Raw genomic sequence first — 27,935 nt, 5'->3', positions numbered from 1 at the left:
GGGCCGCAGCCCCGCGCGGCTCCTTTGTGCGGCGGGGGTGATGCTGGCGAGCGGCAAGAAGGGCGCGGAGGCGGCGGCGGGCGGCGAGGCCGGGCCGGAGGCGCCGGTGCCCCCGCCCGCCGCCGCCGGGGCCCTGGGCTCCTCTTCGGATAGCGGCGGGGCATCGGAGCGCACGCCCCGCAAGAAGGAGCCGCCGCGGGCCTCGCCGCCGGGCGGGGTGTCCGAGTCCTCGGCCGTCGGGGCCGCCCCTGCGCCCGGCGCCGAAACCACCGGCATCGCCGAGACCCCCGAGGGCCGCAGGACCAGCCGCCGCAAGCGAGCCAAAGTAGGTGTGGGGCGGCCCGGTTGTGGGCCCCGCCGGCGCCTCGTGCGCGACGCGCTCGGGCCGGCAGGGGCGTCCCGGGCCTGGCTCTGCACGGCCGGCCCTTCCCCGGGGCTTCCTGGGCCCGCCTGGCCGGCCCTTCCCCGGGGCTTCCTGGGCCCCCCTGGCCGGGGCTTCCTGGGCCCGCTCGGCCGGCCCTTCCCCGGGGCTTCCTGGGCCCGCCTGGCCGGCCCTTCCCCGGGGCTTCTTGGGCCCCCCTGGCCGGGGCTTCCCCTGGGCGTCCCGGGCCCGGTCCCGCTTGTCTGGCCCTTCCCCGGGGCGTCCCGGGCCCGGTCCCGCTTGCCTGGCCCTTCCTCAGGGCGTCCCGGGGGCGGGTGGCATCCCCGGGACCGAAGGCTCCGGTGTTTTTTGTGAGTGCAAAAAAACAAACAGGCGGGCGCGCAGGAAGCCCCACTGGTTTAAGATTAAGATCAGGATCCCCTGTTGTAGCTCATTTTCGTGGGCTCTGGGGAGGGCTCGTGCCTTGTCAATAAAGGAGAGCTTCCTGCAGCTGTTTAGGAACTTTCTGCGGTTTCTGACCGGATACCGAGTAGTAAAAACACCCCAAATCCATGGCAGGGCATTGGGGCGCTCGGGAGCTTACATTTTATCAGCAAATTCTTCTGTTGCTGTGGTGTGTGGATGCAGCCTCTCCAGGATGCACAGGATGATGCTGGTTTTGCAGGGTTGTGATGGTGATGGCCGTGCTCAGTCCATTGTTCCTCACCTTCCCTCCACTGGTGTTGGAGAGCTGAGTCAAGGCTGAGTAAGGGTGGAATTCAGCAGTGAAGTCTAACAGCTATAAAAGGTCTTCAATAGTTTGGGTGTGTAGTATTTAATTCTCATCTGTTGTTCTGAATATATGAGAACATTACCTTTTTGTTTGTGAAACCTTTTCTTGGAAACCTTGTTTCAGAAGATAGTGAAGATCTTGAATGTGCCCGGGGCCAGGGTGTTTAACATGGAAGCTGAAATTACTTTTTGGAACTGTTTTGTCCTGTGGCATTGAATGTGGCTCTTCAGAGCCATTGTGTGATGTAATGACTGAACTGCTCCTTCACATAGAGCAGCTGTTGTGTTGGTCAGTCTGGTGCATCTTTTAAATCAAAATAAGGTGGGTGCAGACTGGACATAAGGGAAGCATTTTTTACAATGAGGGTGTTGAGACCCTGGCACAGGTTGCCCAGAGGAGCTGTGGCTGCCTCATCCCTGGAAGTGTTCATGGAAAGGTTGGACAGGGCTTGGAGCACCCTGCTCTAGTGAAAGGTGTCCCTGCCCATAGGTGGGTGGGATGAGATGGGTTTGAATATCCCTTCCATTCTGTGATCCCAACCATTCTGTGACCTTCAAAGGCAGCATTCCTTCTTTATAGTGCTCTGATAACGAGCAGGAGTTAGTGCTCTGTGTGGGTTGTGTGTTGGTGGTGATCTTTGCACTGACAGTGCCCATCTGCAAGAGGTGTTCTGTCTCTTGTGGCACCATCTGTCCCCTGGAGCACTTGGCCAGCATGAGGGCACCTTCCCATGAGTGTTTGTAGCTGGGGAGGGTATCTAGGTTAAAAATAAATCTAGGGAAAAACTTAGGGGTTTGTATTGAACTTGATTGTTCTTCAAAAGTTGTGGAAGCTCAAAGGGAATGGGAGAGCTCAGAGGGGCTCTGGACAGAAGTAGCTGTGAGTGGCTTCAAATGCCCCTTGTATGAGTGGTCACTGTTACTTCCCTCAGAGTGGGAGTTAACAGGAGGTCCTGGAGGTGCAACAGTGTGAAAACCTGAATATGCTGGGCATTGTGGAATGTAAACATTTAAAAGATAGCAGATCATGGATTATATTAGTATCTTACAGAATCCAGGATTTCCTGTACACAGGCCTCCCAAAGCTACTTTGAATTGTGCCCATTATTGCTCTTTTTTAGTGGCTAGACTTAGACCATGAAAGATTTTTTTCTTCTGGTGAGAAATCCAGAGTTGTTTTTGTCATTTCCTGGTGGAAGCTGACCTGTTGGATGTTGGAGGATCAATAGCTGCCTTCTTTTTCTTTTCCCATGGCTGCATATTGAGAAGTGCTTTTTTCTTTCCCAATCAGTAGGGAAATTCACTAGCAGTGTACAGAACTTTCTCACTTTGGATTAAAGCTTGGTTGACCAAGCAGTAGGGATGCAGCCCTCCCAGGCCAGTTCTGGGGGTTCCTTCAAGTTCAAGTGAGTCTTCTTGGCTGCTAATTTTATTTCTTTTTACTGGAGAGCAGTAACAGAACAAGACATCTATGGCAATAAAGACTGGGGGGGATGAGGGGAAGGGGTGTTTCTAGTGTTGAGCCACAAGTGTGATCATTCTGGAGAGGAAGCAGCTGTGAGCCTCTGTACCAGGACAAGATTCCCAGTAAGCAGGAGACCATACAGGACACAGATGGGATTTCTGCAGGAAATCTTGTGTGTGCTTCTGGTCATCTGTGCTTAGCAGATGAAATTCAAGTTTGAACACATGGAGTGGACACAGAGGCTGCTTTTCATCCCTTGGCAGGGAAGAAACCCAGAGTGGTTAAATGATAATATAACACAAATAAACTGGGCTTGATGAAAGCTCCTACTGCAGAGTGCTGAAGATTTTTTTTTAGGTGGAGGCAAAAACATTTGGAACTTGTTAAGCTTTGTTGCATTTTACAACATGGTATCTGCAATAAGAGTCTGCATAAGGTAACTCAAGCCTTTTCTTTACACTGTAAGCAGTTTTGTTACTTGCAGCATTAATGTTAGCAGCCTGACTTACAGGCATCTTCAGTGTGTTTATGTTCTGTTGTGCTTTTCACAGGTCGAGTATAGAGAGATGGATGAGAGTCTTGCAAACCTGTCAGAAGATGAGTATTACTCTGAAGAAGAGAGAAATGCTAAAGCTGAGAAAGAGAAAAAACTGCCCCCACCACCTCCACCAGCTCCTGCAGAAGAAGAGAATGAAAGTGAGCCAGAGGAGCCCTCTGGTGAGTACAGAGAGACCTTCTCTGAAAGCATTTACCTGATTTGTTAACAGAAATTAGGTAGGGCTGGGTGTGGCATCATGAATCCCATGTCTGGTTTCAATCTGGTTTTGAATAATTGTTCTACTGTGTTTTATTTGCTGGCCCCATATGTGGAAGGAGGGGAGAAATGCAGAACAGCCTGATAAAGATAGGAATGTGCATTAATGTAATTCCAAATGAAGGCAAACCTCTTGTGCTAGATTCTCATGATCCTTACAGACTTTGGAAGTTTATTGACCAGAATAGCCTCTCTGGCTCTTTGCTGCCACACCTGCTTGGGTATGAACATTCATTTATTCCTCAGAGAGGAAAGAGGTTGGGTTTATGGGGGGTTTGTTATGCAGAACAGATTTAAACTACTGTGATTCCTGTGGCTTTAAACTATGACTCTAATCTGAAATTCTGGCTGGATACTGTTGTTTAAATTTCAGTATTAAATTTCAGTATTCAGTGCTTTCCTTATTAGCTTAGAGAGAGCTTCACTTTCCATTGAGATGTTTTTTGGTCAGTCTTGTTCAGGAGGCAGCTTTTGAAATTTGTGGTGGTAGCTGTACCCTATCCTTTACCTCCATTGTGTTTACAGCTGCCACCATGAGTGAGCTCTGTTGGTCTCACTCAGCTGCTAGAAGGTGATGCTTTTGCAAAGTTCAGAGTCAAAGATTTCATGAGCTAATGTGTTAGACAAGAGCTGGAATGTAGCAGCTGAATCTTTGCAGGTTCATCACTAATCTGAGTCACTGTTAGTCTTCAGTGATCTCAATTTTCTTTCTGGCTGGCAGGTTTGAGAACACAGGACTGATGTTGGCTTGGGGATACCTACCTTCAGTGACAGGAAAAATATTAAAAGCTGTGGGTGTGTTTTATCTCTTATGATTTGCCATTATAACCTCTCCTTGTTGCAGCTGTTGGCTCCTGCCTTGATACAGGAATACTGTAGCTCATGTGCTTGACTGAAATACTTAAAATGATAAAAATCCTGCCACCCCAGTTGTAGCTGATGTAGCAAAAATGGAATTTTAATATTTGTAATTGAGCAAATATTTTAAACTTACTCTTTAATTTAGCTTAGATATTGTATTTAATCCTTGAGACCTAATATTAATATACTTTGTTATTTCTCTCAGATTCCATTTTGTGCCTCTAAGAATGATTATTGAAATCAGTTTGAGGCATAATCAGTGAGGTACAGTGGAGCAGGTTTTGTCCCATGAAGGAAGGAGCATGGAAGATGAGCAGTGCTGATCATGCTGTTCTATACACACAGCAGCCTGCTGGACAGTTATTTTACAAACACTGTATTTAGCCATCTAAGTACAGTCAATTTTCAAACAGGCTGTATCTAGCTGCCTAGAAATGAGTACATTTCAGGTCATCATATCATTTTTCTATTCCTAGAAATTCTGTGAATATGCATGAAGCAATAAAGTAGAAAGAAGATAGATTTCAAGCTGTCATTCCACAGCCAGTCTTGCTGTAATTTTAAAGGTTTCTGAGACTATATGTGTTTCTGGATCTCTCTATTTTTGTCTTTATTAATGTAGGTGTCAAGAACATCAGGTCATCTCATGCTGGCTGTTAAAAGTGCATTGAAAATTCTAATTCTGCCACCCTTTAGTAGGAGGAGGCAGCATGGAGTCTGCTGTATATAAAAGCAGTGTTTATAATTGAGGTTTTCTCTCTCTGTAAATTTGAAGGAAAAGGTAAAGTGTTCAATAAGAAATACTGAATTGGACAGTAATACTAGTGGAGGATTACATACTGAAAATCTAGGGAAATGTTAGTTAGCCTGGGTATTACTTTTAATTTATTCTCATTGCAGACCTTAAAAAAAATTCTGTGTTTAAAGCCTGTAAAAATGCAGATAATGCAGCAGAAGTATAAAGTTGTCACATTACAGCTTTTGAGCTGAAAAGCCTGATTGTGCAGCTTAAAAATGTCCTGGTGCTAGTGTCTGGTGTTTCATTAGGCTGTCCCCACAGCTTACAGGGAAGGGGAATATTAAATGTCACACTCAGGTGACAGCAGGTTCCATTCATGTGTTCAGCTGTGGGGAATTCCAGGTGTCCTGGCTATTGCAGGGTGGATTTGCAAGATACACTGCATGCTATTGCAGAGCAGTTTGAAAAGGTGTGACAGTATTTCATGGTTAAGAGAATTTTCTTAGAGTATCTCTCCTTTTTTTACTTGAGGAATATTGTCTAATAGCAGAAAGCTTCCAAACTCCCTTTCAGTGCTGACTGATGACATTTGTGTTCTTGTTTGCCAGTATCCCTTTTAGAATCAAGGAGCTCACTTCTGGGTTTTTTTGGTTTTGTTTTTCCTCACTGAATTGGATTTTCATTTTTAGAACTTCAGAAAATTTTCTTTAACTAGCTCCTGGCCTTTTATTTTCAGTATTCTCACTTTGTGGTATTTTTAGGTGCTGTTTTCCAAGGAATATGATCAAAATTAAGATCAGTGGAATAGTCAAAATAGTGGTGCTTTGTCTCTTTATTTTATCTGACTTGTCTGCTTTCCTAAATAAATTCAGTGCTCTGTGATACTCATGTGCAGCTATTGTTAATTTTGAGACAGTGGATAATTATTTGAAGTAGATTCCCCTCTGGACCTTCTCCCTCATTGCTCTTCAGCTCATGGTCTGTTGTTGCCTTGAGGCTTGGGGCAGATTCTGCTCTCACACATGTTCTGTTCAGCTGCAGCAGTTTGATGCTAGCAGGGATCAGTGGTTTGCTTGCTGCTCCTTCCTGTTCAACTGGAACCTTTCTTCCAGGGAAGGAGAGGCAGTCTTCACTAGCAGGCCTTGTTTCCACACTTCTCTGCTCAGACTGAGGAGCATTTTTAGAATTGTGTCCAAGCAATCAGTAATAGTGATGAGAAGAGGAAGATTCTAATTTCTTTCTGTAAGTAAGCTGAGAGCAATGTTTTCCCCTCTGCTCATTGTCAGTGTTAATTCAGGGATTATGAGTGCCAGAGACTGAAGTCAGAGTCTATTTAATTTCTTAATTTATGGAAGGCACAGGTGAAACTCTTATTGCAAATTAATGGCCTATGCTTGACTGTAAATATTCATGTTTCAATTGTGTTCGTCTCTCCCAGAATGGAAATAAGTCTTGAAGTGTTCCCTGCAAAATAAAGCACTTGCAATGCAGATCAGGTAAAGAATTACATCTTGCTGTTGCAGATAATTTTATTCACAGAATCATAACTTGTGAGGCCTTTCAAAATACAATTATTTGTCACAGTCTCTCTTGAGTTTTTATATTTCCCTGCTGGCAGACTGATTTTATACAAGTACTAACTATGGCTCCTCTGCTGTACTGAGGGACAATGTCTTGTTTCAGATCCTATTTTGTTTTATTTGTAGGTGCTTAATGTTGTGACATTCTATTTAATCCAGTTTAGCACAGTATGGAAACATTTGTTTAACTTTCTGTGTCTCACTTTAGGGGTTAAATCTGTAGTTCAGATTAAATTCTTCTCAGTTACTGTGTCCCCTAAGAGCCTTAAGTTTCATTCTGGCAAAATTGTCCACCCAGACTCTAAATATTAACAATTGTGTGTTTAGCCTCAGGTTAGACCTTGCTCTTACCTGTTTGGAGATGACACCTGAGCAGCTGTGCTCTAGGAAGCAGCTGTTCCATTCCAGTGCCCTTTGCAGCGTGTTTCAGTGCATGTTGGTTTGGACTCGATGCCTGTTGAAGTGTGTGGTTTGAAGGACCTTGGTAGAGCAGGAGCTGAACAGCTCTGGGCCATGTCTGGGGTGTCCATGGCTTCCTGAGCTCTGCAGGTGATGGGATTTCAGGCAGGCTTGTGGTAGATGGAAGGATTTTTCTCATGAGCTCACATCAGGGCCAGTGCCTCCTGTGAAGTGAGCAGTGTGTGAGGTGTGGAATGGCTTTGTTCCTGCAGACACTGCAGCTGGACCCATCTCTCTTCTCAACATGCTCTGTTCCTGCTTGTGTTGCAGTCCTGTTTAGGACTTAGATGCAGGTTAAGGTAATTCTGAGATTTCTTCAGATGTGCTTAGCCTTTCCTCATGTTTCCACTGCTGGGAATGTTGGAAGACTGATGTCTTTCAGTGCTGGGTATTGATCACATCACTGATCAATGGTATGATATGTATTTGGCTTCCAAGACAATCTTGGTGTGTCAGAACACTGATGGTGTATCAAGGGTGAAGCCAAATAAGTGGTCTGAGCCTTTCAAGAATTGTTCTAGCATCAAGCTTAAAGGAAGGGTTTATGGGGGAAAAAATAGGGTCTCCTAGTTTTGAACATAAGAGGCTCTTCAAAATGCTTTAAACTATCTCCTTGGGATATGGGGAGACTTGGGAACACCAAGGCAAGATGATCAAATTCTTAGGGTTTGAGGTCCATAGAATCTGATGGTATCCATCTGCCAGATCATAAGTATTTAGCCACCAGGAATGCTACATATGGTGTACTTCTTTATTTCCCATAAAATCTGATGTAAAGCGTTCCAGTAACCTGGATAACACTTTAGAACATAATTTTTTGGTGCCCTGAACCTAGATTCCAGAAAATGGGATTCTCAGAAAAAACGGGTTTAGTTAGTTGGTGAAATTTAATACCTAAAACGCCAACTGCCGGGCCTTTATGTCCAGTATGGTTTAATTTATGGAGTAAGGTCCCTGAGTTCTCCTCTTTCCTTCCACAGGGCAAGCAGGAGGACTTCAAGACGACAGTTCTGGAGGGTATGGAGACGGCCAAGCATCAGGTGAGGGTGGCGTTTGATGCTTGCCACTGAGTAGCAAGAGCCGCCAGGTTAGGGATTGATGCTTGCGAGTGCGCATGGGTATGGTTGTCCCCATCCTAGCAAGAGGTGCAGGAGTTGTGTTCCCACCTGTTTGAAAAGTGTGGGGTGCTCAGATTGCAGTTGAGGGCTATAACAGCTGTGGAAAAGGCTGCTAGCTAACCTGTGCTGAAATGCCTCAGGCCGATCTCTCATCCCTCCACTCCTCTCCATGTTCAGAGGAGTCTAAACAGAAAAAAAGCTGGTTCTTACCTAGCCAGGCTGTACCACCTGGACTGACACAGAGAGCTTTAGAACAGTGTACCCATTTTTCTAATCTGCTGAAGAAACATAGCACAGAGTACCTTTTTGCTCCTTTCTTTTTGTCTTTTGAAAGGGTTTGTGTTTGACCTCTGTGCCAGCACTTAGCCCAGGAGATTGTCAGCTGGGCAGATCCATAGTGTGCTGCTCACTGGACTGGATTGTGGATTGCATTTGCCATTTGGCCTTGGTACTGCTGCTGGCAGTACTCACTCACTGCTTCCTTCACAGGATTGGTGTCTTTACTCCTACGTACTTGGAGTGCTACTTAAAATCTTCCTCCAACTCTGCTGCTTTTGCTCTCACTTCAGGATTAGGGTTTTAGACAAGAGTCAAAGGCTCCTGAACCTATTCTGTACCTCCAAGTTGCTCTTTTTGAAGCAAATAGAACTTGAAGATACTCATCTGAGAGTGCATCCTTTGCTGTTGTAAGTAAGGGAGCCAAATACTGTTATGGATGTTACCTCTTGCATGGAGCTGCTGACTGTTATGGCTCATGGGCTTAAGGATGCCTTGCCTATTTCATTTTTAGGCAGGCATTGGCTGATTGGAAATTCTGCATATTTTGCATTTTGTATTATATGCTGAGAGTATTCTCTAACAACTGTCCAATTCGACAGCCAGAATCCTTTCATTCAGTTTGTTCATCTGCAGATGTTGCAGTAAGTCTTGAAATGAGCAGCATCCCTCAGGATTTCTTCTGTGAGCAAGGATATACTCAAAACTTCAGCCAATTAGTTGCTAGTGCTAAATGTCAGGAATTGCCAAGTGTGTGTGTGCAAATATGTGTGAAAAGGAGCTGATAATCCAGTCTAGGCAGAACCATTCCAAAGAGAAACATGTAGTTTTGAACTGGTAATCCCTGTAATGTGTAGCTTTCATGAAATACAAGCAGTAAGGGTGTAAAATGGGATTTAGTCAGCCTGAAATCCAAATCCATTAAGACTTGAGCTGTGTAGTTGCAGAAGTAAATTCAAGGACATTTAGTTCTTAGAAGATCTTCCAGTGGTTGGCCAAATAAAAATGCTACCTTTGCTATTACTAGCTATGCTTTTTCTAAATTCTTGTATGAAACACTCTTGTGGGTTGTTTTATTAGCTTTTTTTCCCCTGAATACCTGTGCACATCTGGAGCTACTCTGTTATTCTAATTTTAAAGTTTGGGTTATTGCCATGATAGGTATTTGGCCTTAAAAGTCCCCCCAACTCAGCCCCCCTTGGGAGTTCTTCTCCAAACTATTGGTAGCACCATGATCTCTGTCTGCTCAGTTTGAAGAAATAAATCCCAAAGCTTTTCCAGACACTGCCAAGTTGCCTTAAATCCACACATCTGAGAGTTTGCTGGTGTTTGATGACTACAGGACTTTTTAGCAGGCACCTGGAGAAGCACAATTCTCTTAGCACAAACCTGAAGAGTCAGGTTCAGCATTTTAGGTCTGGGAAAATTGTGCTGCTGAGCTTTTTGCTAACACTTGAGCATCTAGAGCCTTCATTAAGATTGTTAGCATTAATAAAGCATCAGAGAACTGGTAACTGGTTTGATTTCCAGTTTTACAGAATTCAGAGCTGAGCATGTGCATTCCTGCACAGGTGTTGGCACACTTGGGCAGTGTTAGCTGGAAGGACAGCAGCAGGGCTGGGCAGTGGTTGTTGCTGGAGAAATGAAGTCATAGTGGAGCTATGGGTTTCTATTCCACAGCTCAATATTAGTGCAGAAAACATTGTTGGTGTTCCTCCTCAACTTCTCCTATGGTTAATTTTATTTTACTTGCAATGCTCTGTAGCTTCTCTTACTAATTTCTTCTTGTAAAATTTCTGTAAATGATTATAGTTTTCTTTACCTTGAGTCATCACACAGATCTTTTGATCTTTACTTGAGAATGAATTTTTGGTTGTGGGGTTTTTTTTGGTTGGTTTTTTGGGGGGATTTTTTTGGGGTTGTGGGTTTTATTTGTTTGGTTGGGTGTTTTGTGTGCTTGTTTTTGGTTGGTTTGTTTTGGGAGTTTTTTTGGTTTGGTTTGGTTTTTTTGTTAGTTTCACAACCATCTCCTTCCTTGATTTTTTTTTTCAGCACCTTTGGGAAGTAAAAATGCTTGGAAGTTAAAGGGGGGTGTATGGTGGCACCAGAATTAAATGCAGGGAACTCCTCTCCCTGGTACAGTAACATGTACTGCTGTACATGAACTTCAAACTCTTAAACAGTTGTCCTGGTTAGTGTAACACACTGCAAGCTTATATTTACTTTGCTATTTATTGTAATCTTTTCAGCAATTCCACTTTCAGCAAGTGATTTTAATCATCCTGTGTTACTTGGGGGGGTTTTTGCCCCTGGGATGTATTGGCAATTATCTTTCTAGATTGAATGCCCTGTCCTCTGTCCTGATCAAAGTCACTTCTAGGACATGGGAGATTTCTATTTTTCTTGCTGTATTTCACATCTCAGTGCTTTGTTTTGCTCACTTTGCCTGCAGGATTTGCTTTCTGCACTTGTGCTGTAGCACTGGATGCAGCTGTGTCTTAGTTTGTCACTTTTTCTGTAGTACAACATAACAGAGACTGAGGAAAGCAGGGTACAGAAATGCAGCTACATCACTGTCAGTGTGTGGATTGCTGGAAGTGCAGTTCCTGTATGAATAAAGGCTTTCCATAGAGAAAAGCTCTCCTGGATGGGTTCAGCATCAGGTCTTTTACATGTGGAGCATTTAGAAAGAGCAGTAGGAAATCTGTTATTTGTAGGGAGCACAGGAAATGCATAAGTGTGATTGTATTCCATTGCACTGCCTGCTGTAAATGCATCAGAGATGCAGAATGAGATTTTAGGGTGGGTTCCTTTAGCTGGAGAAAGTCAGGGCAAATTCAACTTTGAGAAGCAGGTGAGAGGGGATGGTAGATGCTGTGCTTGTATTTTACAGATACTTTGGCTTTGAATAGGTTCTAAAACAGTTTTCTGGTTCTGTTAGAAACTGGAAACCACACAAATTAAGGACAGCACCTAAAATTAGTTATATGTGTGAACAATAAAACATATATGTGTGTGTGTATTATATATAATGTATTGATATGTGCCCCTTCCCCACTTATTTTTTAGACTTTGTTTTTTTGGGGGGGGCTTTTGTTTGCTTGTTTGTTTTATGCCCCCTGTAGTACAGCTTTTCCATTATCTCTAGATACCTGTAATTCAAAGAACTGTTGACTTTGAAGCCGGTACATCTTGCAGAAATAACTAAAAGAACTAAATGAAAGCATCCCATGGAATTGGGATCATCTCCAGGCTGGGAAGGGCAGTGTTCCTTTGCAGTGCCTGTTCACTACTTGTCTTTTTATTGTAGGTGTGGAGGGTGCAGCTTTCCAGAGCAGACTTCCCCATGACCGTATGACATCCCAAGAAGCTGCCTGCTTCCCTGATATCATCAGTGGGCCCCAGCAGACTCAGAAGGTGTTTCTGTACATCAGGAACCGCACCGTAAGTTTGGTGTAAAAATATTGCTGAAAAAAGGGCAGGGAATTGGTGTACCTTGCAAAGAGTTTTTGGCAGTTAGCATATCTAGTTGAATTTTTTTGGTTTTGAGACAGTGGGGTTTCATTTCTGGCATCCTTTTAAGTTGTTAAGAAATGTACTGTCCAGTTCTTGATCTGTGCTGTGAACAGCATAAAGAATCTGTAGTGTATTTACAGCATCCAAAACAGGGATCAAGGCTTTCTCCCACATTTTGAAAAGAGTATTTTGGAAAACTGAAGTAATGCTAGAAAAATTACAGTGGGAAAGCAAGAAATATTTTGAAAATTGCTGTGTTACCATAGTTGAGAGACAAAACACCTTATTCACCACTTAGTTTTTTCACAGACTAAAGATGACCAAGAAACATCAGGGGGCATTGACCATGTTAACACCCAAGTGCTTAATAAGTTTAAGTTATTTAAAATTTATGTGTGGAATAGCATGACTTCTGCTATTCCTGTAATGTTTTCCTCTAACTATAGTTGTAACTTCTGGGAAGTCATGAGATGTGTAAACACAGGCCAGAGCATGCCAAAAAAGTTTGGAGAACAATTTGCACAAAATGAACAGTGAGTAATCCTTATACAAATGTATTGGAAGCAGAGAAGCCTTCCACTGAAACTAAGAAATTACTGCAGAGAGATATTTGCAGGGAAAAGCAGCACTGCTGGGCCTTATTCACTACAGAGCAACATTCCTGAGCAGGAATCCTGGTTGAGGAAGGTTTGTGAGAGGAACTCTTCCAGCAAGAATGGCAGAGACCGTGGGACAGCTGATAGGAGCCCAGTGCTCAGCAGAGCTGCAAACTGCAGTGTGCAGCCTCTTAATCAGCCATTTGCCTCAAATAGCCTCCCAAATTCAAAGGAAAATATTTCTTAACCATTCCTATTCGTTATAGTTGTAGGGTTTCCACTTTAATTTGGTATCTGTGAGGAACTGTGAAGCTCAGTAATGCAACTCTGGAGAAATACCCAAATAAATTACTAATTAAGGAATGCAAAGTGGAGTGGAAGCGCTATGTATGACCTAGACCTAGGCATGGAACAGTAAAATTATTGATTTACTCTTGCCTCTGTGCTACAAAGTAGGAGTTCTGTTGGGAAAACAGTTCTTTTCCAGTATGAATTGACCTACTAACATATCACAGACAATTCCTCCTCTCAGTTTTTGAACTGTAAATGTCCTGTAAATGTGCTTTTTTGTGTACGTCCATGGTTGTGTCTCATATTCGTGAAGATGGATTGGATCATTAAATATTGGAGATAAATAAATCTTATAACATGATCGGTACTGCTGTAGCTTTTATGGAAACATGAAATCTGATTCCAAAATAACAATGCTGGCTGACTTTGCCATCCACACACATCTTTGTGCTACCTTGGTGCATTTCCACTTATTTGAAATGGTGTGAGAATTTCCAACAAACTGTATTGCACCTTAAGGGACACTGGAAGGTGAAGTTCAGTGTGGCTTGGGTATTCCTGCCAAAATTTAATTCATTAGGGGGTTTCATGTCCTGACAGTATTTGATAGCAAACATGGGCCTGGAAAACACCTCTTTTTGTATTGCTTAATGTGATTTGTTGTATTGTTTTGTTTCAATCCAGCTGCAGCTCTGGTTGGATAACCCAAAGATTCAGCTGACATTTGAAGCAACTATCCAACAATTAGAGGCACCTTATAATAGTAAGTCAAGTTTTTAATTGCCAAAATCCTACTGGGTGTATCATTGCTGTTTTCTTTCACTTTTGTTTGAGGAAAAGCTGCTTCAGTCCTTTGTTAATGGAGCTCCATGAGTGGTCATGTACAGACTGGGATATTGGTTCAGATTTAGTAGAGTTCATTGCCTGGTAAAGAAATATCACTAGCAGGATTCATAAAAGTTGCTAAAAAGATGGATTGTTTCAGTAGGGTTAATTCATGTGCAGCTTTTGAGGTTTGCTACAGCTTCTTGGTGGGTTTTCAGCTGTAAAATGTTATTAATCATATGGGTTTGGGGAGGTTTATTTTAAGATTTAAACAGACTGGATGTGGTGCAAGAAGGCAGTAAAAGAGTGAGGAGTTACTGCTTGCAAATGGAGACCATTCAACACTTCTCAGACAAGATCCCAATAAACTGGAAAAAGGTGGAGGGTAACCATAAAAATATAATTGAAGAAGAAAATAGTGCTGAAATGAATGCAAATATCCTGTCAAGGATTGCAAAATAGTGAGTTCTTGTGATTTAAAAAAAAAAATGAGAATTCAGTGCTGCAGTAAGTATTGGCATAATACTGGCAAATCTCATCACAGTTCTGTGTCGTGATCTTGGGATTTTGCAGTCAGTTTCAGGAAAGGTGTTCTTTGCACTGGATTAAAAGAAGCACCTGATGTCCTGTACAGCTTTTCAGGCAGGACTCAAAGCTGCAGTAGAGCATGGGAGTGAGCTCAGGCCTCCTCAGGAAGGTGAGTGGGTCAGTAGGGCAGCAGAGCTGTAGGGCAGGATGTGTTTGGTGGGACTTGACCAGGTCACTGTGAATATTGCTCAGTATTTATGTGCTGCTGAACACACAGAATCATTCTGAACATTTCTGCATTCCTGTAGGTGACAGGAATCGGGTCACTGTGAATATTGCTCAGTATTTATGTGCTGCTGAACACACAGAATCATTCTGAACATTTCTGCATTCCTTTCATTTTGAACATTTCTGCATTCCTGTAGGTGACACCGTGCTCGTTCACAGGGTTCACAGCTACCTGGAGCGCCATGGGCTGATCAACTTTGGCATCTACAAAAGAGTCAAACCCCTTCCAAGTAAGAGACTTGAACATTGTTTCTAGCTGAAGTTCTGTTTTATTGTTCCATGATTTCTTAGGACAGTTTGAGTGTTCTTTTTTAGAATTGAAGTGCTAAGAAAATAAAAAAAAGGCTGGAAGGCCATCTGGCTATTGATGTTAATGTGTTTTATTTTGGCATAGAGAAACCATGGATTTATGTAAATCACTTTGAGAGGAAAAATTGTTGGCAAATCTTCTGTAGATAATTCAGTGACTGTCACTTTTTAATGAGTTATTTTGGTTTCTCATTTGAGTATCTAAAGTCAGAAACACAATATTGTGCTTAGATCTGTTACATACTTACGTGATTCTGGAATTTTGCAAGTGAACTTGTAAGTTTTAAAACTTTAAAGTTTTATTCTTCTCGGGCAGAAAGAAATCAAACTATGATACTTTGTCCCCCATAATTAATATGAATTGCTTTCTTCTTCACACAGTTGTCTGGAAGCATTTTTTCTCCTATTTTCTTGTTGTTCCAGATTTACTGCTTGTGTATTTTCCTTGTCTCTTTCTCAGCATGACATTCAGAATTACTTCAGTTTTCTTTTGGTTAAAGAATTATTCTGTCAGAACTACTCATGAGAAGAAAACTGCTTTTTGTTCTTGGTATCTCTCATAAGACTGTTTGCAATTTAGTACTGCACATATAAAGGACTACTGTAGCTGATTTTTCTCTTTCTTTAGCCAAGAAGACAGGAAAGGTGATCATTATTGGTTCTGGAGTCTCTGGCTTGGCAGCAGCTCGCCAGTTGCAGAGTTTTGGAATGGATGTCACAGTTCTGGAAGCCAGAGTATGAATTTCTGTGCTATTTTATTTTATTACCACTTAACCAGTAACCCTGTTCATTACTAGGCCAGGGCAGTGTCCCAGCAGCATTCCTGGGGTCTCTGTGGGGTGATCCAGGCAGTCAGGAGGAATTGCTGCTACTGAACCTTCTCACCAGGAGCTGAGTGGGTCTGTCCTTGCTGGGAGCTTCTGATGCTTTCTCACAGCTGGGCTGGAGAGTCAGGTGCTAGTGTTGTGTGCTTACACCAGAAACAGCTTAAAACAACCTTCTTGCATCATTAGCAATTGGTTTTCCATCAGAAAGCAGAATGCAAGGCCAGAATGTCAGACTAAAGGGAAGACTAAACAGAATTTCAGGAGTGTATTATTAAGAGTTTGTTAAACTGTGGGAGAGGGCAGGAAAAGTACTCTGTGTATTGACAGTCTACAAAGTTACAAAAAATATGAAAATATATGAAATATATGAAAAAATATATTAAAAATAGATAAAAAGCTAAAAATCTTTAGGCATAAGGGGGAGGAGGAAACCTAGTACATAACTAAATTTGTGCATGGACAGTGAAGGGATTGGCTTTGCAATCACAGTGGATCCTACTGTAGAAATAGTGAAATATGCCCAAATCAAATTAGGCATATTTTTTTCTATTTCTTCCCTTTTTTCTTTCCTTCTCCTTTTTTAAATGCTACTTAAGCATTTTATTCCTTAACTTAGGCAAATTAATTGTGCTGGAGTTCATTTGCAGAGGTTTTTGGAAAAGTGTACATTCTGTTTATTAAACCCTCAGTTAAGAGAATATTTGCACCATGTTTTGTAGATGTTTCAGTGATTATATTTCAGTGGATTTCTTACTGAATGTAGCTGTCAATATCTTGTGCTTTCCACAGGACCGAGTAGGAGGAAGAGTTGCCACCTTTCGCAAAGGGAATTACGTTGCTGATCTGGGAGCAATGGTGGTGACAGGACTTGGTGAGTTTTTCAAAATCAAAAAGACAGGGGAGGAAAACTGTGAGGCAAGATGCTATAAATGTGAAATCTTAATGCTGTTTTCTTTCATGGCCAAAATAATTGGGTATTTTTAAACTGTTTCAAAGTGTCTGTTCTCATTCAACCTTTTAGCAGTTAGTGTTTTCTTAAATAGCAAAGCTGTTATGAGGGGAGAGACCCTAAAGAGACAGAATGTATTCTTTCAGTTTACATGGGAAAACAAGGGAGATGGGGAAATGGAGAGACATTCTAAAGAGGAAGCCCTTCTTCAGGGTTGAAACCCCAAAAGTGCTTTCTCCACATGATTTCAAGAATAGTTGTAAAAATAATGGCAAACAAGGCACATTTCTTCCTATTTATTACTGTTTCATGGGATGGCATCAGTTATTGGCATGGCTACCCTGCTAAGAAGATGAGCAAGTGTTTAGTGTGGAATATCCTTCAGCAATGTAGTGAAATGATAAAATACTGTAAAACCTGTAATAAACCCCTGGTTGTACTGACAGCCTGAATTTGGTGTCTGTCTCATGATCAATCTTATTAAATTGCATACAGAACCTGGTTCCAAAGAAGTGAACTTGCACAGTCATGGAAAAACAGATTTCAGTTTGCCTATTGAAAGGCTGTAATATTTTTATGTTTAACTCATAAAATCATGGAATCTTAAGGGCTGGAAGGGACCTTAAAGATCATCTAGACCCAGTCACCCTTGCCATGGACAGGGACCCTTCCACTAGACCAGGTTGCTCAAGGCCTTGTTCAACCTGGCCTTGAACACTGCCAGGGCTGGGGCATCCACAACCTCCTTGAGCAGCCTGATCCAGTGTCTCACCACCCTCAGAGGAAAGAACTTCTTCCTAATAACCCAGCTTCAAGAACTTCTTCCTAATAATCCAGCTTCAAGAACTTCTTCCTAATAATCCAACTTCAAGAACTTCTTCCTAATAATCCAGCTTCAAGAACTTCTTCCTAATAATCCAGCTTCAAGAACTTCTTCCTAATAATCCAGCTTCAAGAACTTCTTCCTAATAATCCAACTTCAAGAACTTCTTCCTAATAATCCAGCTTCAAGAACTTCTTCCTAATAATCCAGCTTCAATTTCCCCTCTTTCAGTTTGTACCCATTCCCCCTTGTCACATCAATGCTGCTTCTGACAAGGAGTCCCTCTCAGGAGCCCTGCAGATCCTGCAAGCAGAAATGTGGTTTTTTTTCCATGTCCTCATTGCAGGAATCCCTGTGAAGTGCAGACCTTTGGCAGGGTTACACTAGGTCACTGGAATTGGTGGTTTAGTCTCTGAAATTGCTTTAACTGTGGAGTTTTTGTTTAATTGCAGACAGATTTTACAGGAGTCTCTGTTAACTATATAAAATCTTTTCCAGGAGGAAATCCCATGGCTGTGGTCAGCAAACAAGTAAATATGGAATTGGCAAAGATCAAACAAAAATGTCCCCTTTATGAAGCAAATGGGCAAGCTGTAAGTCAGATGCTGTTTCCATGAACCTTTTCAAAAAGAAGTAATATCTCAATTATGTTTGTTACCAGGCTGTTGGTCTAGCATGAGATGGCTTCCAGAGAGGGAAGAAGGAAATATTGTGTCCCCCTTTTTAGGCATTTTAGTTATATTGTAGCATACTGCACAGATTCTTCTAAAACCTGCTCTTTCCACATGAGTTTTTACCTTTGCATTTCAGAGGTTTTGTGGAAGCCAAGTTTCTCACCTTTGTTTAACCTGTGAGTGGTTTAACAGATGTGAGGTTTGCTCTTTCCAGCACTTGAGCTCTCATCATGTAACAACAGGTATTTTCACACTGGCAGCACTCAGCACTGAACTGAGTATCATCAGTACAGTCAAATCCACCTTTCCATGTGTGTCCTGCAGTGTTTCCACCATCACCCTAGAAAAGCTGGATTGGTAGTTCCTACTCTCAGTGCCCATCCCAGAGGATAAATTACTGTCTACCCCACTGAGCCATGCCAAGCCTCTAAAGGCCTGGGATTGTGTAGAGCCATCCTACCATCAGAGTCTTCTGGCAAGCTTCTGCAGCTGTGATGAACACACCTTCCTTTCCAGTTTGGAAATCTCATCAGCCCTTAAGGCAGTTTGGTTTTCTCCTGCCAGAGAAGTTTGTTGTCATTGTGCTTTGACAGCTGCTCTTGTGCCCATCCTGCCCAAGTGTGACATTGTGTTGTACACACCTTGGTGTCTGACCATTTGAGACACTTGAGGGTATTAAATTATTTTTTTCCAAGGGCTGTTCTCAGCAGCTGCATTATTTATGAATGAGTTAAGAACAATGCTTGTTCTTTTGTCTCCTAGGTTCCCAAGGAGAAAGATGAAATGGTGGAACAAGAATTTAATCGTCTGCTGGAAGCCACATCCTATCTCAGCCATCAGCTGGATTTTAATGTTCTCAATAATAAACCTGTCTCCCTAGGGCAGGCTCTGGAGGTTGTCATACAGTAAGTGACTTCTCTTTTTGGTAAACCTTCCTATTTTGTGGATGGATTTCCAAGATAGCTCAAACAATTGTGGTGCTCCTTGATGTAAGCATTACCTCTTAATATTTAATGTCACAGATGGTTAAAGGAGCAAACCTCTCTTCTTAAAACTCCTAAAAATCATTGCTGGGGTGGCTCAGTGTGATTGGTGTCCACAGAGTGCACTGACACTATTTATAATCTAATGACAATTATAATGGCCTTTAATAGCAGAAAGGAACTTCACACTCACATTTTACTATCATGTAAAGTCATGCATCCCTTATTTACAGAAACTTCCAATTATTTTCCAATTACACAAGTATTTACTAAAATATCCCACGACACGGGGTTTTATTGCATTCCACTAATTAGATTGTGATAATAAGTTTTCTCATTAACACAAGGATTTTTTGTTGAGCTGACAATTGCTTCTCACCTTTTCCAGATTGCAGGAGAAACATGTGAAGGATGAGCAGATTGAGCACTGGAAAAAAATTGTGAAAACACAGGAGGAATTGAAAGATCTTCTTAACAAGGTCAGATGATGACATTTAGAACAAGATGATAAGCATTGTGCTCCTCAGAAAATGGCAAAATATACAAAAATGTCCAAAGAAAAATATCAGAAAATTGCTATTAATGCTGTTCTTAAAATATGTCTTTGCTTAAGACTTACATAGAAGCCCTGTTAGGACAAAGGTGTCACCTGCTTGATTGGGCAGAAAATCATAAAACAGAATGTGGGAAAAGAAAGGAAGAGGACAGACAAACAAACAGTGATGTTTGATAGCTTCCTTTGGATATGCTGATACTGCCTGAGGCTTTTGGGGACTATTTAAAAACGTTTCCTGTCTTCACTACACATCTGATTTGTAGTACAGAAACAGTAGTTTAGGACAACTTCCATTATTTTTGCTTGTGGTAAATGATGTTTTTACTTTTCTATGCTTCTCAAATTAAAAATGCTTTTGGACTGCTCTCAAATTACTTGCAACATAGTAAGAAATCAATTATGTTGGGTTTCAGCCATGCTGTTTAGGGTTGATGGTATTTACTGTGGCTTCTTGGAGGTAGAATTGAATGCATAAGTGATACCTGCCAAAATCAGGAAATCTCTTTGCTCTAATGGCACAGGTAGAGGTAAATATCCAGTTCACACAGTAACTTGTTGAAATCTGCCTTTTGACTTTTTTTTTTCCCCTTTCCTTTCTTTTTTCTTTTCCCTGCTCTATCTTAAAAGATGGTGAATTTAAAAGAGAAGATCAAAGAGCTCCATCAGCAGTATAAGGAGGCATCAGAAGTGAAGCCACCTCGGGATATCACAGCAGAGTTCCTTGTGAAAAGCAAGCACAGAGATCTGACTGCCCTTTGCAAGGTGAAGCATCACACACATGCAGGGTGTCAGTGTTTTCTCAGGACTTCAGCAGCCAAAAATGAACCAATTAACCACAGCCACATTTTTCAGGAGATAGAAGTAGCCAATGTAAATGTTTCCACATCTCTCACTGTGATCCAGTGCTTTCAAGAGAATGTGATTTACAATAATTCTGGGTTCTAACACTGATCTGCTTTGAGTACCTTTAGCTGGGGAATACTAAAGCTCAGTTTTAGGTAAGTCTGCTGGCTCATGTCAGACAGCTTGTAATGTTCTGAAGATGAATTTTTCTCAGATTTGGTCTTTAATACAGCTGGATTTCACAATAATAAATATCATATATTATATGATATATTACAATTTGATATCATATAATGTAGTCTAATATAGTATAGTATATGTTATAATATAATAATAAAAAAATAGTCCGGAAATAAAATCTACATTTGAATAGAGATGACTTTTCTCTAAGATAAATAAAGGTGGTTTCTTGACTAAAAAACTTCTTTTATCTAAAGATTATCATGTACAGAGCTCTGTCTTGACAAGCAGAGTTCCTTCCCCTCTCTGGGAGTATCTTGATGTAGAGATGTGCCTTAAAAAGGAAACCATAAAAGCTGGAATTAGATCACATCTTTGGTTTTTAACTATGATTCATTCAGCTTTGGAAATCTTCATGTTCTATATTAACTATAAACTTTTAAGAGAAAGGAGAATAGAAGAAATAGCTTGTGGAATATGAAGCTCTCAGAACCAGAGGAACCCTTAAAATATCAACAGTGTAATGGACCCTTCTTCAGTTCTGAGTGTTTCAATTCCTGAAATATCCCCAAACTAATGTTTTCTGCAGTGTGACACAGAGCTCTGTGTATCCAAAGAGCAGAAAAGCAAAATATGCTGGATTAAATGTTGAAAAAAGTAACAAACTTGATTTAGATTCCACTAAACCCATGAAGTGATTTTTCTGGTGATTTCTCTTGAGACCAGGTCCAGTCTGATGCTACATGATGCCTTCAAGCTCTTTTACATGTAAACTGGTTTTAATGTTAGCTTTTAATCTTAATAGGAGTATGATGAATTGGCAGAAACACAAGGAAAGCTGGAAGAGAAATTACAGGAACTTGAAGCCAATCCACCAAGGTAAAGAGACAAAGTAAAAGGATAAACCCTTAGGAAAGCAGTTCTTCTACTTCCTCTTCCCTGAGTTTCAAAAATGGTATGGTGTTATGGGAACTCAGGAGGTTACAAAGGCACAATCGTGCAGTTGGAGTTCCCTCAGCTTTAGAACTCCAATTTCCTCATTTTTAGAGATGACTCAAACAGAAAAGGTGATTCTGTAGAAATGCTGGCAGTAATCAGGGCCTGATCCCAAAAGGCAATTGAGGTTTTAAATACCTGTCAGTAATGATAGCACACAATCCTACTTATATTGGTGGAATATTATTATTCTGTGCAATTTTACTAAGCTTTTTCTTGTTGTCCTTATGCATGCAACTCAAGCCATTATTATGTAACCTTTTTTATTTCTGAAGTTTTTAGCTTCCCTTTGAGTATTTTACATGAATTCTGCCCTAAAAACCTGAATTTGCTGGGTTTTGATAGTCAGCTTTCATGAGAGAGGTCCAGATATTTGAAAGAAAATCTGTGTTGTTTTTTAATATTTTTATTTCTGGACTAAGGAGAGAGTAAAAAATGACTTGTGAAGAAATTTTCAGAAGCAATGCATTTACAATGTCCTCTGCTTACAAACTAAATGTCTTTGTGTTATATTTGTTTTTTCTAGTGATGTTTATTTGTCATCAAGAGACAGGCAAATACTTGACTGGCATTTTGCAAACCTGGAATTTGCTAATGCTACACCCCTCTCTACACTGTCACTGAAGCACTGGGACCAGGTAGGTAACAGTACTCAGCAATTCATAGAAACCTGAACTGTGTTTATTTCATTCTCATTAAATTTTGTCAATATTTAGAGTTTCTAACTGTTAAGGACCTGCTTTTGTACAGTACTGAATTCTTATGTGATTATTATTCAATGATGAAATTCCAGACAGCTTTTTGTTAGTGCTAAAGCAATCTCTAACAGTACTCTCTGCTTAAAGTTTCCATATGTATTACTTGATAAATAATCAGAAATAATTCCACATTTGTTTAACTCTTTCAAAAAGCTTTTGAAATATTTTTTGCCATTTTGTAGAGTTGATGATTTTCTACTGACTTAGAGGACTTCATTATGTGACTGCGTGCTTTTTATGCCTCTTCATTTTAGGATGATGACTTTGAATTCACAGGCAGCCACTTGACAGTGAGGAATGGCTACTCCTGTGTGCCAGTGGCCTTGGCAGAAGGCTTGGACATCAAATTGAACACAGCAGTTCGACAGGTTCGCTACACGGCCTCAGGTACCGAACCCCCAGAGGCTGCTCTGGGGCACTGGGGGCACAGGAAGCAGATTTCAATGTCCTGGAAGCACTTGTGAGCACTGATCTTGTAAAACCCTTCCCATGGCGTGTTTGGGGTTAGATAAACAGCCACATTTCTTACTGGGATTGTGTAAGTACTTGCTAGAGGTTTATTAATCTTGAATGGTTTTTTGATTATTTCTGAGTCTCATTTGATACAGTGTTTTTCAGTTGTATTTACTGATGGTTCACATTTATTCTCTTATTTATTTTCTTCATTGATTGAAGCATTTGGAGTAAGAGGTCTGGGCCTGCTTAAGGCTTGGTGTCACAGGGCCTGGTATTAGAAGTATAAATGAATGTAATGGAAGGAATGCATCTGTTTGTTGTTCTTCAAAACATTGTGCTTGGGAAACTGTCAGCTGGGAGAGCAATGTAATGAGAGGAACACTCTCTACTTGTTTATTTATGGATATATTTAAATAGTATTTACTGCCCTGGATGAACCTTTAGGCTTATCCCAGTAAGGCCATTTTCAGATGCTGCCTTAATTGTGTTTGCTGGAATAGAGTTAAATGGCCAGTAACAACTTGCCTACAAGTTTAGTGCAGTTATTGTAAAGCTGTCTCCATAAACAAAATACTTTCTGATGTGGTTATGGTAATTTCTTTCATTTGTAATCCAATGCTCTTGCTTCATGGCCTATTAAAGTGTTTTTTCTGCCCTTTTCAGGCTGTGAAGTGATAGCTGTAAACACCAGATCCACTAGCCAGACCTTCATTTACAAGTGTGATGCTGTGCTGTGCACTCTGCCCCTGGGAGTGCTGAAGCAGCAGCCCCCAGCAGTTCAGTTTGTGCCACCTCTTCCAGAGTGGAAAACTTCAGCAGTGCAGAGGATGGGCTTTGGCAACCTGAACAAGGTACAGGGTCCCTGGGGAGCTGCAGCAGAGCAGAGGCTGTCAGAGAGAATCTGGAATGTGGGTGCAATGTGGCTGCTGGGGAGAGCAAGGATGCCCTTTGCACAGCTGGGGTTTGGTGATGAACACTGTCTGAGGAACTTGCAGGAGTAGATCTGAAATGGAACTTGTGAAGCAGACAATGCAGAGCACACTCACCTGGGGAAGGCAGTTGCAGGCTTACACCTCTATGTATTCACACATTTCCCTTTCATGACCTGTCCAGTGATGAACATTCATGAGTGCAATTGTCTTTATTTCTGTTCCTTCCCTTCATTCTTCCCCACTGTTTATGCTCTTTCTCTCCAGGTTGTGTTGTGTTTTGATCGTGTCTTCTGGGATCCCAGTGTCAATTTGTTTGGCCATGTTGGGAGCACTACTGCCAGCAGAGGAGAACTTTTCCTCTTTTGGAACCTGTACAAAGGTAGCTGTGGTGCAAGTCTGCTTTTGGCAGTGTCTTATTGTGCAGTTTCAGATGTAGAAAAAAGCACTTTTAAAATGCTGTTAGTGTTCATATGTGGCTATGATGAAAAGTATTTTTAGAAAGACAAATAGAAGCAGAGAACAGCACTGACTGCAGACAGTTCCAGGCTGTACCTGTTAAATTACATCACTCCCACAGCAGGACTTGGCATGAGTAGTTCTGGTTTATCTGTAGCTGGTGCTGCCACAATAAATTGTCAGGAGATCTCTGCAGTAATTGTATGGTTTTGGTGCAGCCATTGACCAGACTAAAAGCAAAGATGTGTATGAGGAGCATTATTAAATCAGTCACTTGTTTAGCAGTGGGTTTTCTGACATGAGCAGGACAGGTTTCTCTGTTAACTGGAAAAAATTGCTGTGCAAGGGAAGCACCTTTCTAGGCTATAGACTTATTAAAATGTTTGGTAAGATTTTACTGGAGAAATGCAAGTAATGAGCCTTGGATAGCAAGGCTGTTCATGTGGCTTTGTGATGGCTCTGTTATGGGGTTAGCAAGCAGGGTCGTGGTTTTGGTTTAGATGGAACGATCATGTCATGTACAAATTGGCTTCACATGCTACATTCTAAGCCTTCCTTCTCATGAAGAAGGCAGAGCAGGTAGAAATGAAACAGAAACACAGTAAAACCTCATGTTGAAGCACAAGTCAGATGACTGAAATCAAAACCAGCAATTACCATTTCAGTTAATGTGATTAGATTAGATTATGAAACACTGAAACATCATTCCTGATGTTTTTATTTAGGTTTTTAATAAATAAATTCTCTTGATAATTCTAAATAGTACCTTGCCATATAACAATTAATTTTCTTTTTGTTGTATTGAAAAATGGTGGAAAATTTAGGACTACTGATAATAGTAATACTATTACTACTATTGGTAGTCCTAATTTTCTAATAGTACTGATAGGACCATATTTGGTGGAAAATTTAGGACTATTTCATTGGACTTGTTTAGCCTCTAACTTTGTCCCTTAACTGCAGATCCCTTTCTATCCAAGTCCAACTTGTCTGATCAAAATATTCAATTTCATTAATCCAATTGTTCTTTTTTCTCTCCTACCCCCCTCCAGCACCGATTTTGTTGGCCTTGGTGGCAGGAGAAGCAGCAGGGATCATGGAGAACATCAGTGATGATGTCATTGTGGGTCGGTGCCTGGCCATCCTCAAAGGCATCTTTGGCAGCAGTGCTGTGCCCCAGGTCAGTGCAGGGAAGGGTGCATTGGGGAACACTGCACATGCAGCAAGGTCTGGGGATGTTTTGGAAAGATTTAAGGAATTGCCATCAAAAATTCACCTTAGTCTGTGTTCTCCTAGAATAAAAACGTGGGGCTCACCACCAACATCAGCCCAAGGACTTTGTCCCTTATGTTGTTGCAATTTGCATTGTTTGCATTTGTCTCAAAGTGTAGAATTTGCACTTTGCCAACCACTGAAGCTCCTGTCTTGTCTCAGCCCAAGGAGACCGTGGTGTCCCGCTGGCGTGCTGACCCCTGGGCCCGGGGATCCTACTCCTACGTGGCTGCTGGCTCCTCTGGAAATGACTATGATCTGATGGCTCAGCCAATCACTCCAGGACCAGCCATTCCAGGTGCTCCACAGGTGAGAAATTATTTTTAGAAAAAGCTCAGAACAAAATTAATTAATTTTTTCATTCATTCTCTTATCACAGGTTTGATGTCATTTGTTTTGCTAAAAAAAAGAGCATTTTTACTCAGAAAGCCAGTTTGGTTATGTCTGAAAAGAGTATTTAATATTATAGCTGTGTTTTGTACTCCATATTTTTATTGTCCATTACCATCTTTAGGTGAGTTGTAGTGATTTGAAAGAGAGTGAAGGCCAGAGTGAGAAGAACAGGTATCAAAAGGTCTCTTCTGAATAAGGGGGGCAACACAATGAAGGCAGGGGTCATCTCCAGATTGAGAGAATTAAGTTTGAAAGCACTGCCAGGAAAGGCTGTGTGGCTTTGGCTTTATTTGAGGTCTTGTTCTAATGATACAAGTCATTAATACACACAGCTATGATTCAAATGACTCCCTGCAGAATATAAGATATGAACATTTCTTTTTCTCCCACTTCTTATGATTCTGTGGGTAGTTGTTTAAGGTCTCAGTTTAAAGAGAAACTGCTGATTTAAATGAATTTTTTAAGTTTTTTTTTTTTGTTTACTGTGTGTCATGGTTTGATGCTGGCACAATGCCAGTGCCCCCATGAAAATACATTCTCCCTGGTGTCTGCTGTGGGATGTGACCAGAAATAGAGCAAAGCAGGCTCCAGCTTAGGAATAAGGGAAAGAACTAGAGTTCATATTCCAGGATTAGATTGCTCAATATATTATATGAGCATTTCTTTTTCTCCCACTTTGTATGATTCTGTGAGCAGTTGTTTAAGGGCTCAGTTTAAAGAGAAACTGCTGATTTAAATGAATTTTTTTTGTTTGCTTACTGTCATGGTTTGACTCTGGCACAATGCCAGTGCCCCCATGAAAATACATTCTCCTTAGTGTCTGCTGTGAGATGTGACCAAAACTAGCAGGCTCCAGCTTAGGAATAAAGGAAAGAACTAGAGTTCATGTTCCAGGATTACAAAGTATTCTTCCTGAACACCTTTGGCTGTAGAGTTAGTTACAAACACTGTTTATCAAATTCTTCCTGAACACCTTTGGCTGTAGAGTCATAGTTACAAACACTGTTTATCAAATTCTTCCTGAACACCTTTGGCTGTAGAGTCACAGTTACAAACACTGTTTATCAAGTAGAGCTTTATTTTCTTGGTAATTTGTAGTAGGTTCAATATGACCGATCCTGCATGCGCCACCTTCACACTAACAGAGATTGTGCCGTGATTAGAGCCCCTTGAACACCTTTCAGCACCATTTACTGCACAATCTGCTGCCAGCTGACCGAGCCCTGCTGTGTTTTCCCCCAGCCCATCCCTCGTTTGTTCTTCGCGGGCGAGCACACCATCCGCAACTACCCGGCCACGGTGCACGGCGCGCTGCTGAGCGGGCTGCGCGAGGCCGGCCGCATCGCCGACCAGTTCCTGGGGGCCATGTACACCCTGCCCCGGCAGCCCACGCCCGGAGTGCCCCCCCAGCAGGCTGCCAGCATGTGAGGGAGCTCTGCAGGGCCAGAAGAGGAGCCTGGAGCGGAGCCTGGAGTAGTTTGTGCCGCGTCTCCCGAGAGGAGCCCGAGTCGCTGGACGAGCCTTGTCTGAGAATGGCCTTACAGGAGCTTTGGCTTGGCAGCCTCTTAGGGCTGTTTGAAGGGACGGTGTAAACTGAATCCTCTACTGCAAAGCTGGTCAGGGACTTTGACTCTGCAGATGCTTCTTGGAAGACAAAATAGTTGGAGGGATTTTTAGGGTGTTTGGGGGTTTTTTCTACCTATGTGTGTATTTACAATTTGGTACTTGCACAAGGGCCTCTAGAAGCTGGTTGCTATGAATACTAGCTTAGTGTAGAATGTATGTAAATTTCTTTGTGGTTTTTTTATGGCTTTGTTTTGAAGAGTAATATTTTTGACCAATTCTATTCCTGTCTGGCATTCAAGAATTTGGGGCAACTTGTTTGCCTATGGTAGCAAATCGCAGCTCTCCAAAGTGATCCATTGGCTGCTACACCACCTGCATCCTGCTGTAGAGTAACCTGGTATCACTGAGTATGCTAAGCATACTGATTTATTAAATACTTCCAACAAAAGAAAA

General features: G+C 41.7%; 1 protein-coding gene across 2 annotated transcripts; it reads left to right on the top strand.

Annotated features, from left to right (window-relative positions):
- Window positions 1–4: 4 nt before the first annotated feature.
- KDM1A (lysine demethylase 1A) lies at window positions 5–27,935 on the top strand. 2 transcript variants are annotated; one of them, XM_036396974.2, is made up of 20 exons: window positions 5–325; window positions 3,170–3,335; window positions 8,052–8,111; window positions 11,776–11,909; window positions 13,553–13,631; window positions 14,647–14,739; window positions 15,447–15,553; window positions 16,435–16,516; window positions 17,916–18,010; window positions 18,854–18,996; window positions 19,463–19,553; window positions 20,258–20,392; window positions 21,459–21,532; window positions 22,176–22,287; window positions 22,662–22,794; window positions 23,527–23,714; window positions 24,060–24,174; window positions 25,304–25,431; window positions 25,686–25,832; window positions 27,159–27,935. In XM_036396974.2, exons 1-20 carry the CDS (start codon window positions 41–43, stop codon window positions 27,342–27,344), a joined length of 2,553 nt encoding a protein of 850 aa, XP_036252867.1. In that variant the 5' UTR covers window positions 5–40; the 3' UTR covers window positions 27,345–27,935. The 2 variants fall into 2 exon arrangements, with proteins under 2 accessions (XP_036252867.1, XP_036252868.1); XM_036396975.2 differs by lacking the exon at window positions 8,052–8,111.

This window comes from Molothrus ater, chromosome 24 (genome assembly GCF_012460135.2).
Source record: "Molothrus ater isolate BHLD 08-10-18 breed brown headed cowbird chromosome 24, BPBGC_Mater_1.1, whole genome shotgun sequence".
Lineage (NCBI taxonomy): Eukaryota > Metazoa > Chordata > Aves > Passeriformes > Icteridae > Molothrus > Molothrus ater.
The sequence above is the reverse complement of the archived record's forward strand: the minus strand, read 5'-3'. Positions and strand labels throughout refer to the sequence as shown.

Coding starts and splice junctions, on each gene's coding strand:
- KDM1A (XM_036396974.2), top strand. CDS start 41: ATGCTGGCGAGCGGCAAGAAGGGCGCGGAGGCGGCGGCGGGCGGCGAG. Junction 16,517..17,915: donor AATGGTGGTGACAGGACTTG/GTGAGTTTTTCA, acceptor AATCTTTTCCAG/GAGGAAATCCCATGGCTGTG. Junction 25,432..25,685: donor GCAGCAGTGCTGTGCCCCAG/GTCAGTGCAGGG, acceptor GTCTTGTCTCAG/CCCAAGGAGACCGTGGTGTC.